At 34.8% G+C, this 19,435-nt stretch overlaps 1 protein-coding gene across 3 annotated transcripts in view; it reads left to right on the top strand.

Moving 5' to 3' along the window:
* RABGAP1L (RAB GTPase activating protein 1 like) overlaps positions 1 to 19,435 on the top strand; it is a 655,755-nt gene that overhangs the window by 416,789 nt on the left and 219,531 nt on the right. For 2 of the 3 annotated variants that reach the window (XM_061185686.1, XM_061185688.1), the window contains exons 16-17: positions 12,790 to 12,915; positions 15,077 to 15,220. In XM_061185686.1, the coding sequence (XP_061041669.1) occupies positions 12,790 to 12,915; positions 15,077 to 15,220 (270 nt within the window). The remainder of the gene's footprint in view (positions 1 to 12,789; positions 12,916 to 15,076; positions 15,221 to 19,435) is intronic. The other variant, XM_061185687.1, reaches the window with a different exon arrangement.

Genomic DNA, 19,435 nt, shown 5'->3' with positions numbered 1-19,435 from the left:
AAAATTGTTTTGGGATCAGTGTTTATAATAGTCAAACAACTCAAATGCCCACTATTATAATGTCTAATATTAGAATTATAATTAGACATTAAAATGGATAAATTGTGGTATATTCATTTTGTGGAACACTATACAGCAATTAAAGAAATGTTTCACACTACACAGGCTAATGTGAATGAATCATACAAACATAATGTTTAGTAAGAAAGCAAATTATTGGTATCATTTGGTATGATTCCATTTTAGTATAATTCAATAACAGACAAAAGTAAACTCTATTTTTAGGATGCTCCATTCATGGAAAGTATAAATAATACCAATGAAGTGATTACTGTTAAAATCAGGACAGTGATTTCTCTGAGGAGAAATTGGGAGTCGTGACTGGGTGAGGACACATAGGGATCTTCAGCAGTATTAACAGTATTCTAATTCTTAATCTGTTTTTACTTCATAATCGTATATTCATTGAAGTATAAATTTAACTTTTATGTATTCTTCTGTGTGCCATATTTCAAAATAATATAAGGTTTAAAAATTACAGACCTTTAAATGCTTCTCCCCAAAAAAGACAAGTTTCAGATAAGATTTAACCAGTGGGCATAAGAAATGAGAAGCAGAGCTACTTCTTAGTTTTCCTGAAAATAAGGATTCTACAGAGTCCAAGGTAACAAAATAGAGGCTTCCTAGTGTCTTTATATGTATATATAAGTGAAAATATTTGTGCCATTATATTATTTAGGAATCTTTCTGCTACATGTGACGTAACATTAACTAAAAGTAGTTTAAATTAAAAAGGAAATATATTGGCTCACATAACTGGGAAGTCCAGAGCAGAGATGCTTTTGATATGGTTGGATTCCAGAGTTCATATTTTGTCATCAGAAATCTGTGTCTCTGTATCTCTGTTCTGCTTAAATTTTCTTGCCTTAACTTATATGGGCAGGCCACAAAGTGGGCAGCCTGGCTGCAGACTGGCCCGACTTCGTATCCTTTCAGTTTTACAGCTTCATTTAAAAGGGATCATCTTTTGCTATAGCTCCTGCACTTAAACAGACAAACAAACAAAACAAACAGGCAAACAAAAACCCTGAAGGACTCTGGTTGGCCTGCCTTGGGAATCTGCCATCCTTGAATCAATTACTAAGGGCAGGAAGGTAGGGTATCTGATTGGGCTGGCCCAGTCTTGAGTCCACCTCAGAGCTGACAGTGAACTGGATCAACTCCTCCTGAAAAATGGAATGGTTTTCCTACAAGAAAGGAGATTTTGACATCAGATAATAGGGAGATGGGATGCTAGACAGATACATCACGTTATCTTATAGTGATTCTTTACAATAAGAGTTTTAGTATATTTTTAATAAGCCCTTCTATATTCCCAAATCACTTTTTCCTTATAAATCCAAGAGGTTTTCCTGTTCTCTGTTAATTCTTGCATCAGTGCTTTGGAGCCATTACCCAGCATCTTCTCTTTGTGTCCTATAAATATCCTCAAGACATTTTACCTTAAAAAATATCCTCTTTTGATCCTCCCATTTAGCTCTCTCAGGTTTCTTTGCCCTTTCAAAGCTGAACTCCTTCAAAGGATAGTAAAAAGCACAACTATGAATTTGAATTGTGGTTTAATACCTTTCAAGTTACATGACCTTGGGCAAGTTTCCTGAGCTTCAGTTTCTTCATTTATAATATAAAGTGAGAATAATATTATCATCCTTCTAGGGTTTTTATGAATATTGAATACCTTGTATTATAAGTGTAGAGTCTTATTTTGTATCTGGCACAAAAAGAGTGCAGCCAGGGGATTAAGTCCAGGCTTTACGTAATAGATGTGTAGTTGTTGACAAATCACTTAACTTCCTTGAGCTTCACTAGTCTAATATTTAGAATGTAAAATTAATACCTACTTTACAGAATTTTGTGAAGATCAAATGGGGTCATGAATGAATGCCTCTAACAATGCTGTTCTTTCTAAACTAATCATTATTTGCTCAGCCAATTCTCTTTTGGACCCTAGCTTATACTGAGCACACATAGCAAACTAATAAGTGGTACAGTATGTTTTAAGACTTACAAATAGACATTAAATTTAAATGTATTTTCGCATGTATTTGATTTAAAAGGAAAATAATCAAACAAGTTTTCATCTATTTGCTTTTCAATTTGTAAATAGAAAATGAAGACATTAATTTATGATTTTCAGAATAGTCACTAGCATCCACCTTTGTTGAAGAAAACAAAAAAAATCACTGGAATATTCATTACCTTCATGGAAAAAGGTAGATTGACTACAAAAAGACGTGAAACACAATCATGTGAAATAAAAAACTGTTTTATCCTAAATAAGGGGATTATTTTAAATTATCAACCTATAATTTTACTTCAAAAAACATCTTGATGTCTGTTACTTCAGGTGAGTCTTAAAGACTTTTGAAGCACTTAGGCTGCTTTGTTTTATAGTTAATTGCAGAGAGAGCAGTGAAGCTTAGAGACTGGCTCCATTCAGTGATCACCTCTGTTAGTACAGGTGGCAGATCATTATCAACATTTGTTAACACACAGTGATTACATCATGCTTGATTCTCAGATTGTACATGTGAGGCAGGTATTTAGTTTTGTATTTCATAGAGCCATGGATGACATTTTGATATCTTAAATTATAAGATTTTCATGCTTATCTCTTTGTTTCCCCAATAAAACAATACTGATTTCATGACAGAGCTCCTATACATAACAAAGATGGATATTCACTATTAGAGACACACCATGCTCCAACTTCTTAATACTTTATTTTAAAATGTATTGTTCAGTGATTTATTTTTATTGTAATTTAGACATATCAATTGCATATCAATGATAAATTGGATTGTGTAGTTCAATGAAATATTAATCATTGTAATAAGTTAAATAGTCATTTTCATGCTTTTTAAAAAATAGGTGGATGCCACAATACTACTTAGTGGGGGAACCCACTCTTATACTAGTGAGGTTTGATAGTACAGCTAGGTATTGATTATCAGATCTTGATTGATTTTTTATGTTAATTGAGGGACAAGCTTAATAGCCAATACAAAATACAGATTATACAAAAATTTCTTATGTTTAGCATTTGTAATATTAAAAGAAGTACTAATATAGTTACATTTGGCTGCACCTTGCTTCCACTTTCACACCAATCCTTTCCTTCTACATTTTTGTTGGCTCTTACCTTCACAGTTGCCAACAGATTGCCCTGTGTGAGTGACATGCTTTCATTGATAAAGGCAGATGTATTCAGAGTTTTGCTAAAATTACCTTAAATAAATATCGAATACTTGCTATTTATTTAACTCTCTGTGCTAAGAGTTTTGGGGGAAAACTTACAAAGTTAAGGCACTGTCCAGAGGTTAGTAGGGGCATACAAATTACTATACTACATGCCACAAAGAGCTTTGGGATTAAAAGAAAGCAGAGATCTCATCAGGTTAAAGTGAATAACAGAGACTTCATGTTCTAAGTGCCATTTATGATCAGCCTTAAAAGATCAGTAAAATTTCAAAGACATAGCTATGCTACATAGTATACCCCACCCCAGCCATTCACCCTAAGCTTGTGTGCCTTAACTCCAAGGGGAGCCTTGATATTCTTTTGAGTATCTGTGTATATAGCACTATGGTAGTTGTTGATGTGAAAGACATAGTCTCTGTGTTCAAGGAGGGAAAGAAAAGGGAAATCTACATTTATTGGTCACCTACCGCATGCCTACGTTGTGTCTCACATACATCTCATTTATCCTTACAACATCCCAAGGTGAGAGCCCGAGGTGGACATCCAGCTCCCCCAGCATTGCAAAATGCTTCCCAGGATGCCTACTTTGGTCTCACCTCATAGAGATCACTAGGGGAATCTATGGGGCTTGTGCTCTAGAGATCAGATAGAGACAGAGAAGGGGGTGGGACTTACAACAACCAATGCTGAAATCTTGGCAGACCACATCTCTGCTTGCAGTGGCACTCAAGGAGAAGTCCCAGCCTATAGCTCTGCCCATGTGCAGAGCCAAGCCAGTGACCTCATCTGGCCAGAGGAATTGGTTGGCAGTTCTGCTGGATTTAGATCCTCTGTCAGTGGGCCATAATGGCTGTAGAGCCTGTTCTACTGCCCTGCCCTGGCAGGGAAGCAAATTCACAGGCCCCACACAATTGCCAGTTTAGGCTTCACTCCTGACCTTCTAGGAGGTTTGTCCAGAGAACTGGAGCAGCTGCAGATCCCATCTTACAGCCCTGCTCAGTCAGAGAGCCAAGGCAGCAGCCCTGCCCAACTGTTGGGCATAGCCTCTGTCCCTGCATAACCAGGTAGCCTGAAGAGTCACCCTGGGCAGCCTCAGAGCCCAGCCTATAGTACCATCAAGCCAGGAAGCCCAGCCTACAGTCCTGCCTAATTGCTAAACACAGCCTGCGGCCTCATCTAGTCAAGGAGCCTGGATAGTAACCCTACCTGACCACACAGCGAAGTCTTTAGCCCCACCCAGCTGTGTGATATAGCTGGAAGCCCTTCTTGATCAGAGAGCCCATTCTGTTATCTTGCCCAACAGTGGAACACAGCCAACAGCCTACCTGATCATGAAGCCAAGCCTGTGGTCCTGCCCAACTTCGAAGCACAGCCTGTGGCCCCACCTAAACAGAGTCCAGCCAGTGGCACCATCTGGTGGGGAGCACAACCTGATACCTCATCCAACCAGGAGCTATTGCAGAACTCAGCCCATAGTTCTTCCTAATTGTAGAGTCTACCCAATGGTGCCACCCTGCCAGGGAACATAACCTGTGAACTTGCCTATCCAGAGGTGATTGCAGAGCCCTGCTAGTGGCCAATCTGACCATGGAGCACAGCCAGCAGCCCCACCCAATCAGCGAGTTCACCCAATGGCCCTGCTTGTATGTGGATCCCAGCCAGCAGGCCCACCTAACCACAGAGCCAACCCAGTGTCACCACCACTCCCTACCCCAACCTCAGAGCATGAACAGTGGCCTCCCCAAACTAAAGACTTTGAGAGCAAGTCCTGCTTTTTCCCATGGATGCTACCAGCATTATTCCAAACTGAGCTAACTGGTGAAGGTCTTTCCATGCCACAGCAAACCTGTAATGTCTGTAAGAGGGAGACTGCTTACTCAAGTGTGCGGATAACAATGCAGGGAATCAAGGATCATGCAGAATCAGGTAAACATGACGTTACCAAAGGAAACTAATAAAGATCAAATAACTGACTCTAAAGAAATAGAGATCTATGAACTATCTGACAGAGAATTCAGAATAATCCTCTAAAAGAAGTTTGGTGAACTACAAGGACACACAGACAACTAAATGAAGTTAGGAAAGCAATGATGAAAAAAACAAGTTCAACAAAACAATAGAAATGTCAAACAGATAGAAATCCTGGATCTGAAAAATACAATGACAGAACTGATGACTTCAATAGAGAGCTACAACACACTCAACCAAACATAAGAAAGAATTAGTGAACTAGAAGGTAGGTCATTTGAAATTATCAAGTCAGAGGAACAAAAAGAAAAAAAGTGGAGAAAGACTTAGATACTATCAAATTAAACAATGTATACATTATGGGAATCCTAGAAATAAAAGAGAAAGAGAAGGGGACAGAAAATCTATTTAAAGCAATAATGGATGAAAACGTCCCAAACTTAGGGAGAGAATGAACTTCCAGATTTATGAGGCCCAGAAGGCCTCAATGGTTAGAATCTGAAAAGGGCTGCACCAAGACACATTATATTTAAATTGCCAAAAATTGAAGACAAAGAATTTTGAATGCAGCAAGAGAAAAACTGCTCATCATATATAAGACTATTTACAGAGTCATAGGACTATTTAGTTTCTCAACAGAAACACTGTAGGCCAGGAAGGAGTGGGATGATATATTCAAAATAGTGAAAGAAAAAAACTGTCAACCAAGAATACTATACCTGGTAAAGCTGTCCTTTGTAAATGAAATAGAGATAAAGACTTTCCCAAACAAACAAAAACTGAGGGAGTTCATCATCACTAGACCTGCCTTTCAAGAAATACTAAAGGGCATTCTTCAAGCTGAAATAAAAGGATGCTGATTAACATCATAAAAACATGAATGTGTAAAATTCACTGGTAATGGTAAATACACAGTTAAAGTCAGATTCTCTAATACATAATGGTAGTACATAATTCATTTACAACTCTTTTTAAAAAGTTACAAAACAAGTGTATTAAAAATAACCTCAACTACAGCAATTTTTATCACAATATATATAAAAAAGATGTAAATTGTAACATCAATAACTTAAAGTGTGAGGTGGGAAGAAATAAAAGTATGAAGTTTTTGTATGCTATCAAAGTTAAGTTGTTATCAACTTAAAATAGGATGTTATAACTATAAGATGTTTTATGTAAGACTCTTGTTAACCATAAAGCAAAAACCGACAGTAGATTCACAAAAGAAAAGAGAATCAAAGCATACCATTACAAAGAATCATCAAATCACAAAGGAAGACTGTAAGAGAGGAAGCAAGGAGCAAAGGATTTACAAAAAAGAACACAATTATAACAAAATGTTAATAGTGAGTCCTTATCTATCAATAATACTTTAAATGGATAAATTATTTAATCAAAAGACATGGAATGGCTGACTGGACAAAGGAAAAAAAGAAACAATATCCAATGGTATACTGCCTAAAGAGTCTCACTTTAGCTTTAAGGACACACATAGACTGAGAGTGAAGGGGTAGAAAAAGATATTCAAGTAAATGATAACCAAAAGAAAGTAGAGGTAGCTATATGCTTATATCAGACAAAATAGACTTTAAGGTAAAAATGTTCAAAACAGAAGAAGAAAGTCGTATAATGATAAAGGAGTCAAACCATCAAGAAGATATAACAAATTATAAAATTTGTGTGCACTCACCTATATGTTCAGAGCACCTAAATATATAAAGCAAATAGAAACAGAACTAAAAGAAGAAATAAATAGCAATACAGTAATATTTGGGTACTTCAGTACCCCCCTCTCAACAATGGATAGATCATCCAGGCAGAGAATCAATAAGGAAACAGCAGATTTTAGCAGCACTGTAGACCAAATAGACCTAACAGATATACACAGAACATTCCATCCACCAGCAGCAACACATTCTTCTCAAGCACACATGGAACATTTTCTAGGATAGATCATATGTTAGGTCACAGAAAAAGTCTCAACAAATTTGAGATAGAAGTTATATAAAGTATCTTTCACAACCACAATGTTATGAAACTAGAAGCTAACAACAGGACGAAAGCTGGAAAATTCACAAATGTGATGTGTGCAAATTAAAAACACACTCCTGAACGTACAATGGATGAAAAAAGAGAAATTTAAAAAAAAAATCTTGAGACAAGTGAAAATAGAAACACAACATATCAAAACTTATAGGATGCAGCAAAAGGAGTTCTAAGAGGGAATTTTATAGTGATAAATGCATACATCAGGAAAAGAGAAATATCTCAAATGAATAACCTAACTTTACACCTCAAGGAACTGGAAAAAGTAGTACAGACTAAGCCCAAAGTTAGTAGAAAGAAGGAAATAATAAAGACTATAAGACAAATAAATAAAATAGAGAATAGAAAAACAATGGGAAAGATTGACAAAACTAAGAGTTGATTCTTTGAAAAGATAAGCAAAATTATATACTTTTAGCTAGATTAACTGAAAAAAAAAGAGGGTGCAAATAAATAAAATTATTTAAAAAGAGGAGACATTACAACTGATACCTCAGAAATACAAAGGATCGTAAGAGACTACTGGGAAAAATTATACACCAACAAATTGGATAACCTAGAAAAAATGAATAAATTTCTAGAAACACAAGACTCAAGAAATAGAAAATCTGAATAGACCAGTAACAAGTAAGGAGATTAAATCAAGAATCAAAACTCCCCCAACAAATAAAAGCCTGGGACCAGATGGTTTCACTGGTGCATACTACCAAACATTAAAACCAAACATTTTAAAAAGCATTAGTACCAATCTTTCTCAAACTCTTCCAAAAAAATTGAAAAGGAGGGAAAACTCCCAAACTCATTTTACAAGGCAAGCTTTACCCTGATACCAAAACCAGAGAAGGATACTACAAGAAAAGAAAACTGTAAGCCAATATCCCTGATGAATGTAGATCAAAAGTTCTCAACAAAATACTGGCAAACTAAATTGAACAACACATTAAAAGGATCATATTCCATGATCAAATGGGATTCATCCCTGGGATGCAAGGATGGTTCAACATATGCAAGTCATAAAAGTTATGTATCACATTAATAAAATGAAAGATAAAAATCATATAATCATCTCAATAGATGCAGAAAAGCATTTGACAAAATTCAACATCCATGCATGAGAAAAGCTGTCAACATACTGGGTATAGATGACACGTACCTCAACATAATAAAGGCCATATATGACAAGCCAGCAGCTAACATACTCAATGGTGAAAGGTTGAAAACTTTTTTTCTGGACATACAGATGGCCATCAGGTACATGAAAAAGTGCTCAGTATCACCAGTCATTAGTGAAGTGCAAATTAAAACCACAACAAAATATCACCTTACACCTGTTAGAATAGCTATAATCAAAAAGACAAGAATTAACAGGTGTTGGGAGGATAGGGAGAATAGGGATCCCTTGTGCACTGTTGGTGGGAATGTGAATTGGTGCAGCTACTGTGGAAAACAGTATGGAGGTTCCTCAAAGAATCAAAAATAGAACTACCATTTGATCCAGCAATTCCACTTCTGAGTATTTATCCAAAGGAAATAAAGACACTAACTCAAAAAGATATCTTCACCCCACGTTCATTGCAGCATTAGTTGCAATAGTGAACACATGGAAACAATCTTAAGTGTCTATTGAGTGATGGATGGATAAAGAAAATGTGGTATATACATATAGGGGAATACTATTCAGCCATAAAAAAGGAAATTCTGTTATTTGTGACAACATGGATGAACCTTGAGGGCTTTATGCTAAGTGAAATAAGTCAGTCAGAGAAAGACATGTATGATCTCACTTATATGTGGAAACTAAAAACGTTTGTTGATGGTTGGGACTTCCCTGGTGGTCCAGGGGTTGACTGCACGCTTCCAATGCAGGGGGCATGGGTTCGATCCCTGGTAGGGGAACTAAGATCCCACATGCCCTGTGGCATGGCCACAAGATTTAAAAAAAAAAAAAAGACAAAGAGGAGGTTGATGGTTGCCAGGTGTGGGGGATGTGGGAAATGGGTGAGTGTGGTGAAAGAGTACAAACTTCCAGTTATTAGGTTAATAAGTTCAGGGGATGTAATGTACAGCATAGTAACTACAGTTGACAATACTGTATTGTATATTTGAAAATTGCTCACCACAAAAAAGACAAAAATTCTCACCATAAAAAACAAAAATCATAACTATGTGAGGTGATATATGTATATATAAATAAGTAAAACCATCACTTTGTACACCTTAAACTTACACAATGTTGTATGTCAATTATATCTCAATAAAGCTGGGAAAAATTAAATGATATAAACTTACAATTACATATATTAACAGAAAGTTATAAATACTAATTATTTTGCCACATTTTACTGTTATCTATACTTTTTAGTCTGTTTACGTCTGTTTTATCTGATGGAAATAGCATATAATGGTGTGTTGTTGAGCATTGCTTCTCAACTCCAGTTTATTTATTTTCTATATTTGATGAGTTATGGTAATGGCCAACTACTGCTAACGCTACAGCTAGGTCCCTATTACCCAACTTATTATTAGAATTATTAGTATTATATTTATTTGCATTAACAAAGCTATAATTTATTGTTGTAAGTTTTCCTGCCATCATTGAAGTCATTAGTAGCCACCAGTGATTATTGTTTATAATTTCCAAAGTATGTTTTTATCATATATCTTATGTTTTACAATATCATCAATCTAGGCTCAGCCTTCACTCCCTGTTATTGACACTTGACTGAGGTATATTTCATAAACATGCATTGTCTTATCCTTCAAAGCAAAACACCATTATAAGTCTATGTGTGAACTTCCTTTTTTCTCTGCGGTGTAAATGTCAATCAGTATTTGTTGTTTAGCTATATTTTATACATTTTTAGATATTTGTTCTCATTTTTAAAATCTTTGACATTTTTGCTAATTTTGTGTGCTCACCCTGCTTGCTGCTAGTAATAATGAATACATTAATTGAAGAAAGAGAAATACCAAGGGAAGCTTAATTAGACATGCTAAATAGATCCCATTTCATCTTTAAACCAGTAAGAGAAGGTTGAATTTCCACTTTCCAAAGGATTATACCTATTTCCCATTACTTTCTCACTCATTTTGTTAGCAACCTTTTTTCTGTTTTCACAGGGATTCATTTTTAGTCACTTTCATGATGAGATAGTATCTGAGATCCCATAAGAGCTTATTATATCTGACCTTAGTCTTCACAGATAGTCAGTATTGATTCTACTCAGCTGGACTGGTATTTTGTAGGTTTAGTCTACTGTTTTCATGTAACACATGAACTAACTAAAAATCAAAACCTTGGCTATATTGCTGAAGCTAGACCTGAAGGATACTAACCCCAAGGCTGCCCCCCACACCCAAAATATAGATATATTTTTAAAAATAGGCTGGGATTGTCAGTTTTATTTTTAGGGATCAAGTTCAAACTTTCAGATGCTTTTGTTTTTAAAGAACATTTATTAAATATATTGTTTGTATATGTGTGAGAGACAGACAGTTGAATGGGGAAGGTGGTGGAGGGAGAGGGGAAGGGGACCAAGAGATAGAGACAGAGATGGGTGCGGGGAGAGAGGGAGAGAGAATGAGTGTGAATGAATGAATATGAATAAATTTAAGCTCCATATCTAAAAACAAAGCAGAAATTTATGTCTATTTGTCATTTTCTTAGTTTATCCTGATATAGCTCATATCCAGCCATCCCTCTATTTACACTGTAACAGTAGTGACATCTAACTCCTCTTTCCACACTCCCATCCTCCCCTACTCCACGACTTCTGTGTCTGTATCAGACTCAAGTAGAGTTGCCTATTTCCTTGTCCTTTGGGAAGGCACTCTACTTTTACCTCTGTATCCAGGGCCTAGAACAGTACATGCATCTTATGTGTTCAGTGACTGCACGTATGAATGCTGAAGGGTGCTTAAACTTTTGTTTTAATGGTCCCACCACATTCAAGGAAATAAAGGTTAATCCCTTTTATACCTTGTATATTCATCTAATCATCACTTACTTAGGAAGAGGGAAAGGTTGAGTGAACTAGTTTCTCTAGGGCTGGTTACAGTTATCTTACGTGCAGCTTTTTTGTATAGCCATTTTAGTAGAGATCAGGGAGAAGACGAAGAGGCTTATAACTTGGTAGTAAGAGAAGTATTGTAGACTGTTTATGTGCACATTAGTGTCACTTGAAGCTTCAATGACAGAATTGCTAAAGGGGTAAAAAATACAGTGTGCTTACATTCTAAATAACTGCATAAAAACTGAAAAATGTCTGCTGACTTGAACAGCTGGGGTCAAAGCCAAGGCCCCCAACTCATAGGTAAAAAAGAAATAAGCAAATATTTAGAGAAGCAAAATGGCAACAGCTAACTGTACTTATTTAACTTTAGGAGATTTTATTTAACTAATTTACATATTTCATGGTTCATAGTAGAAAACAGAAGTGGTCAGTTTGTATAGGAACTTAAATAAACAGTTACATTTCTAAGTGGGTAAACAGAACTCTACCTGATTCAATTATTCAGGCAGGAAATTGGTCTAACAAATGTGTCAAATACCATAATCAGCCAAGGTCAGACTTTCAAAGAAGTGACATTTAAAGTAAATGTTTACATAATAGTTACATCCTAGGACCTTGAGTAAGGACAACTTTTTCTGTTTGCTTGGTACAAATTCTAGAATATTGAATATGTCCCTCTCTAAATTCTTTCAACTTATTGATACCATAATTTAGAGATCGATTCTTTTGATTTCCGATTTTATTCTCTGTTCAGATAAAAATATCTGGGAAGGTATATCAGATTTTATTTGTCATTTAAATCTTAATGAGAGAAGCTCATAAGCTTCTGAAACAGCTGAAAACCTTTTTATAGAGAGAAAAATAGCAACATCAAGAAGATTCTGGGAGGACAGTATCATACTATCTATCAAAATTAAAAATGCATTTTATCCTTTGACTCAGCAATCCCTCTTTTGGGAAATTATTGAGGGAGAAAAGCAAGGTGCATAGCAATGTATTTAGAATGCTATCTTTTATATAGGAAAGGGAAAAAGTAAAATAAGAAATGTAATTCTTTTATTTGCATAAAGAAACACTGGCAGGATATATGAGAAATTATTGAGTAGTTAGAAGATTATGCAAAAGAGGTTGGGGGGACAGATACAGGGATTAGTGGATATAGGGATAGAGAGGAGAGAGACTTTTTTAACCTTTATGTACTTTTAAATTGTTTTGATTTTTTTACATCATCTGACTGTATTACCTATTTTTAAGATGGCTTAACGAATAAATGACAAGGTGATTAAAATTAGCAAAAGAGGGAAATTCATCTCAAGTGGGGAAGCTTGAAACTTGGAACACAGATTTTACCTATGTCACTGCAGAAAGCTGGCTCTGAAGAATTTCATTCACTAGTGGCCTTCAACCACTAATACAGGGGACTAATAACATGAAGGAATGTTTCTGACATTCTGGTCAAATGCCACTCAGTCATGTTCTGTATGTTTATGTTTTCCTGTAGATGCCAGAGGAACAAGCATTCTGTGTCTTGGTGAAAATCATGTATGACTATGGTTTACGAGACCTCTACAAAAACAACTTTGAAGATCTTCACTGCAAATTCTATCAGTTGGAGAGACTAATGCAGGTAAATAAATATTAGGAACTTTTATCACTCAGGGATTTGTTGACTTACAGGGAAAGTCCAATAAAATTGAAAAATAATGGTTTATGAAAATCTAATGGAAAGTTACAGAAAAGGTAAATGGATTTGGTTTCTGACCAATATCTACAGTGGTCTTAATATCATAAAATATTTATTTAACTATTTGACCATTTATAAAAATAGTCTTCCATTTAAAATATTCAACTTTAATACACTTTGAAGTGCGAATATGGTGAATTAAGTCAGTAAAGAGATTTCCCAGTATTATTTGTAAATAAATGAAGATATTTACATAATAAAAACTGAAATACTTAAGATTTTTCTCAGTATTAATTACCACCAGTACCATATTTAGGTCCACATGTAGAGAACACTTTAAAGAGACAGAAAGATATTGATGAAATTAAAAACCACCTACAATATTGTAGTGTAGGGACATACTTTAAATTTTTCCTCTGTAATTTCCAAATCTCAAACAATGTTGTTAACTATTTCATAATGTATATGTGTAAATTATATGTATGAGAAATAGGTATTCTTTTATATATCTGTCATAAAAAAGATTGTGAGCAAGGACAAAATTATTGTCTAGTGCTGTTAAGGGAATTACTCAGTAGCTTTGAAATTCCACCTGAGGCTGTAAATCTTAAATTTGTAATGGGTCTATGCAACATGTTTATATGGCTTTCTCTATAAGAAGTATTGGGAATCCAAGAGAAGTGTGAAGAAAATACATGAATGGATTGATTCCATGTTGGGGAAATGTAAAGTGGTTGGGGAGGAAGGTTACTGGGATGTGGCAGTAGAGGATACTGGTAGGAGCTTATTGACATGACCTGTCAGGAGATCAGTAGGTGTCTAAGGGGGAAGTGAAGCCAACAGGAGACAAAGACTAGAACAGGGAAGTGGAAGGAAGAGAGTTGGCAGTGAGGTTAAGGACAGCTGTATTAGGAGAAGGGAATGTAGGAGGGTAGAAGACCTGAAATGGGAAGAAGAAATAAAGGGGGAGGAGGATGTCAAAAGAACTGTAAGCACTATGACAGATGGGCATTGAGGGGGAAAAAGACTGTGTAGAAGAATCTGGTAACTATGGACAGTAAAAGCAATGGGCTCCTTTTCAGAGATTTAATTCTTCCAAGTAAATATTTGGGATTCTTCACATTTTTTATCTTTCATTTACCTTTCATTCAAAAAAGTTCATATTTTTTCAAAGGTCAGTATTCTTAAGAGCTTTGAGAGTCAAATAAAAGTACCTGATAAATGAATGGCATGTTCATGGTACTATGAAGAAACCCAAATACATTTTCTATTAGCACTTTCGTCTGTTAACTGAATGACCACTTTGATACCCCATTAAAAATACCTGATGGGTACATTGGGGTGTTTTTCAAAGAGCATCTTGTACGAAAAGTGGGTTTTTAAAATTTCTGTGGTCTGTTTATGAAAACAAAACTAAAGTGGGCTTTTATATATCTTTGCCTTTGTCTTTCAGTTATGGGAATAGCTATGCTAATGCTTTATACTTTGCCTTTCATGCTTTTGAAAAGCATTTACTTGTATAACTTGGGGAAAAAGAGCTAGCATAAAGGGTTTTTCTAGGAGACATCCAATTTTATACATTATATACTTGTACAGTTTCTGTACTTTGTAATTTTTAATATGTTGAAGATAGATTGTTTAAAGTATGGTTATGTTTTGGGCTTCAGTACCATAATGTACTGAAGTAATATCATAGAACCCAGATGATGTTGATATTAAATGGTCTTCAAAGAAAAGATACATTTCTTTTCTGGCTAGTTAGGAGTTCAACCCTGAATGGAGTGCTGTGACTTGACAGTGGAGTCCTGATACTCACTAGATCACAGGTGTTCTGTCAGAGCAAGCATTTCCCAAGAAACAGGAACAGTCAAGTGAGCAAGAGTTGATTTTTGTTATTTGTTCATAACACGTCTTTCTTGTTCTCTCTCTGTCATATGCCCAGTTCTCATCTCCTATCATCACTTCTATGTAGTTATATAAAAGTCAACAAATGCTGTAGTAAATTGAGAGTGATCATAGCAAGCTTGTCATAAATCGCAGTTGTGGCAGGAAATGAGGCATCTTCAGTGTTCCTCCCCCCACAATTTTCCACTTTGACTTTCAGGAGCAGTTACCGGACCTGCACGGCCATTTTTCTGATCTGAACCTGGAAGCTCATATGTATGCATCCCAGTGGTTTCTCACTCTTTTTACTGCCAAGTTCCCACTCTGCATGGTCTTCCACATCATTGACTTACTGCTTTGTGAGGTAGAGTGACTCCCATCTCTCATATTTAAGTCAAAATAGGAAATAGTTTCTACTTAACACGATTAACAATTTTCTTCATTTTCTTTTTTCCTTAAAAAAGAACATTAAGCCATAAATACTGACCAAAAAGTTCTATTTGAATTTTTAGTAAAGACTACTTTAATTGTAATTTTATTATTTGTGAGAAGTGAAAATGTTAGGCATATATAATTTCTACAAAGTAAAATGAGGTAATTAAATTTGTATCATTAAATTCACAATAAGCCTATATCTGTGTAATTATGCATTACTAATACCAAGGACCTTTAAAGTTAAATAAGTGAAATTAGAATCAGGTGTTTTTAATGGTAATGTAATTATACTCCAAGAGTGAATATAAATGAAAATTTTATGGTAATTAAATTCTCAATTCATAAGATATCTCTTCCTGTGTGTTGTTTGAGACTCCTACCAGACAATTGAGAAGTGATAAACTAAAGCTTCTATATCATATAATTATATGTTTAAACAGTAGAATATTTCAAAAATTAGTTTGCAGAATTCCTTAGGTATCTATATTTGTTTCCTTTATTGTTTTTAGTTCCTTAGATGGCTGTATTTATTTACTTTACTCTTTTAAAGATGTAGGTAATATTACACACACATACATCGTATACTGCCCATCAGAATGTTTGTCTTCGTGGTGATGAAAAAGTTGCTGGATAAGAAGAACTTTTTTATTAGGAATATAAATGTATATAAAAATATAACTGTCTTAATGTAAAAAGCTGGAGTAATCAAAAGTATAAGCTTAATATAATCTAGACAGTTTTATATTACAGCATTACTTTTTTAACACAAAATTTCTTCTTTCTTAGAAGAAAAGTCTAACCATTTTAATCACCCCAGGAACCAGAAATTTCATTATAAAAATAAGGTTAAAAAAGACAAAACGTATAAGCTATATAAAGCATAACTGTTACTTTTCAGCCTACTTACTGCAGTAACCATCTGATACGCAAGCACAGCTGGGTTTTGCTCTTCAAAGGTTCTAGCTGGCAGAAGCACAACATATGAAGGGTGCAGAGCATTTTGTAAACATGTAAGATTTTAAAACGTTTGTAACATATTTTGATAAAGAAGAGTTGAGTGACTCGCTGAGAGACACAGAATAAGTTCCCGAATTCTGAATATTATAACAGCCAGAGTACCTGACTGATGACGCATTAATTCTATTTGTCTTACTTACAAATTAGTTCCTAAAATGCCTATTTAAATTAAACCTAAAGGAAGAATGCAAAATTAGAAGCTAAAACCTTATTCAAAGTCAAAATGGTGTGATCACAGTATGCACAAAGCAAATTGGACATTTGTACTAAAAACTCTACTTTGCCTGATTATCCAAATGGGTGTGGTGAACAGTTCTGACTCTTCTAATTTAGTTTAATATTTTTTGAAAGTAAAACCAAATTCATTGAGTTCTGTAATCTTAAAACAAGGTGATACTAAAAGTTAGTTTTGATAAATATTTGTAGGTCTTAACTTATTGCACACTGAGCTGAGTTTAGTATTTCATGGTATTTATAAAAATAGGAAAAAGTGGGGGCATGACACTTTAACAGTTTTATCTTTATATATAGTAAGAGCTTGCAAATACTTATTATCATTGCTTCATGTTTTTTGCTGATATTATCTAACTTCAGAGTAGATTGGTTCGGTGGTGTTCATTATAGAAAAGAGAATGAAATTAATATGCTTAATCATACCAGTTAAATTGGATTTCTTGGTCACTTTTGGTAAAGTAGTAACACTGGAATAGCGACTTTGTAAAATTGTCTCTACCTGCATGGTGCCATACCTGACATTGGAGCACTGTCCACGGGTCTTCTGGAACCCAGATTCATAATCCCTCAGGAAATTTCATCTTGAAGATATTTGAATTTCTAATATCAGTTGCTAAAAAAACTAGCAACATTTATGGTAGGGAAAAGAAAAGTAAATTTATAAGCCTTCTCATCAGTTGTCAGCTGCGATTCATAATCACAGTGTTTGAAAGATCTTAATGCGCATTAAAATTAATAAGAGCATCATAGATGTTACTTTTTCTTCCCTTAAACCTGTACTCTGCAGCTGTTTAAGGAAGTTGCATAGCTTTCCAAAACAGGGAGTAGGTTGTAATCACAGCATCATGGTAACCAAGGAAATAAATGATAACATCCCTCAACAAAGAAAATAGCCTTTCAAAATAAGTTTATTGGGAACACTATTGTAGTGTGCTTCAGGATATTTGTTCTTTCCACTAAGTCATCTTTGTCAGAGGATTAATTTGCAAAGGAAGTTTTTAGATAAACTTTTATTTCCTGCTTGTCTGTGTTTTCTCTTTGCCCCTTTCCTCCTTGTGGTTAATAAAATATTTATATCAAGGCTATTCTTTCATATGTGATTAAATATTCCAAAAGAAGAAATGGAAACATAGTCTTAAATAGAATCATCCATAGGTATTTGTTTTCATCATATTCTCTCTTTTTAAAGAAAACAATTTAAATCTTGATGGTTATGAATTAATATTGAGTTACAAATGGAAGGCTTGGAAATTCTTAGATGGAAAAGTGTTGATTTTTCAAAGTTCATTATTCTGACGAAAACAATGTATTGGTCTGCAGAGGATTTTGCGCAAAGACCCTATTGCAAAATGAGAAAGTCATTGAGCTTGAAATTTTACTCTTAGAAAGTATATCCTCATTTCATGTTTTCCTAAGTTAAATGTTTTTAAGGATTTCTTCATTCATTCTGAGGTTAAGAATATGAAGTTAATTAAGTAGCAGAAAAGGGAAGAATTTTAGTAGACTTTGGCAATGCAGTTGGAATCAAAAACTAGTTATCGGTAGTTTTATTTAAAATATTTACTTAAAGCTGAATATGCGGTGACTTGGGTTAATTCTTTTGTTTGGTGAAGATGGATTGCAACAGGATTTGAAACTAGAGTTGAAACTACATTTTCTTACATTGAGATGAATGGAACTCTGTAAATTGACATTTAGCCCAAAATTGAAACGAAAAAAAATCTTTTTAAAGAGCAAAGCCTCCTATGTTTATTATCTGTCTCTGTTTATATGGAGGGATAAGAAGAAGGCTGAAAGTATTAATTACAGTGTAAATGCTATGCTGTTAATCCCCTAAGAATAAAACATTGGTTTTTAAAGAACCTTTTATTTAAATATAACAGAATAAAAGAAAATGTGCAAAAATTAGTGTAAAACATGCTGATTTTTAACAAAGCGAACATACTAAAGTAGCAAGTACCCAGATAAAAGAAAAAGAACATTATCTGCATTTCATAAGCCCTCCTCCCCTCAGTCACTACTCCTCTGAAGAGTGATCACTATCCTGACTTTTAACACCTAGATTAGTGTTAATTGGCTTTGAACTTTATATAAATGGCATCATACAATATGAACTCTTTTTCATCTAGCTTCTTCACTCATTGTTATGTTTGTGAGACTCATCCGTATAGTGCATCTAGACATGGTTTATTTGTTCCATTTTGTGAATATGCTACAATTTATTTGTTCTTCCATTCTATTGTTCATGGGCGTTTGGGTCGTTTCCAGATTAGGGCTATTATGAATAGTGTTGCTATGAACATTCTTGAACTTGTCTTTTGGTAAACGTGTGTATGCATTTCAGTGGGTACACATCTAGGAGTGAAATTTCTGGGTTAGGGCATATGTAAGCTAGGGTTTTGTAGATGCTACCAAACAGCTTTCCAAAGTATTTTGAGCATCGCCTTTTGTGTTGTTTTTATTCAGTAAAAGTCTTCCTTGTGATCAGGGGCAGATTTTTTGTTTTCTTTTTTTTTTTGTAGATGGCAGGTCCTAGATCAGATTAGTGTTCATGAGCATGGAGCAAAATGAACCTCATTTGGTGATTGAAGTCATTCACTTAATCTCTGAAGTTGCGTACAGATGGGAACTAAGAGCTGGATCTAAGACCCAAATCACTTTTGTGCTTATATGAGGGCAGTTACCCTGATGTGGAAAATTCAGCAATGTATTCAGTTATAGAAGAAGCAACATAGAGACAGCTTAACATTGGCGTTAAGATATTTGGCTTTTTAGTTAACCCTTCCTGTATCACTTTCTTCACATTACTTTACCAATATAGGTCTCAGTTTCTTTCTCTGTAAAATGAAGCTAACAATACCTAGCTCCTGGGTTTATTTTAAGGATTAAATGC

Source organism: Eubalaena glacialis, chromosome 3 (assembly GCF_028564815.1).
Source record: "Eubalaena glacialis isolate mEubGla1 chromosome 3, mEubGla1.1.hap2.+ XY, whole genome shotgun sequence".
NCBI lineage: Eukaryota > Metazoa > Chordata > Mammalia > Artiodactyla > Balaenidae > Eubalaena > Eubalaena glacialis.
The sequence above is the reverse complement of the archived record's forward strand: the minus strand, read 5'-3'. Positions and strand labels throughout refer to the sequence as shown.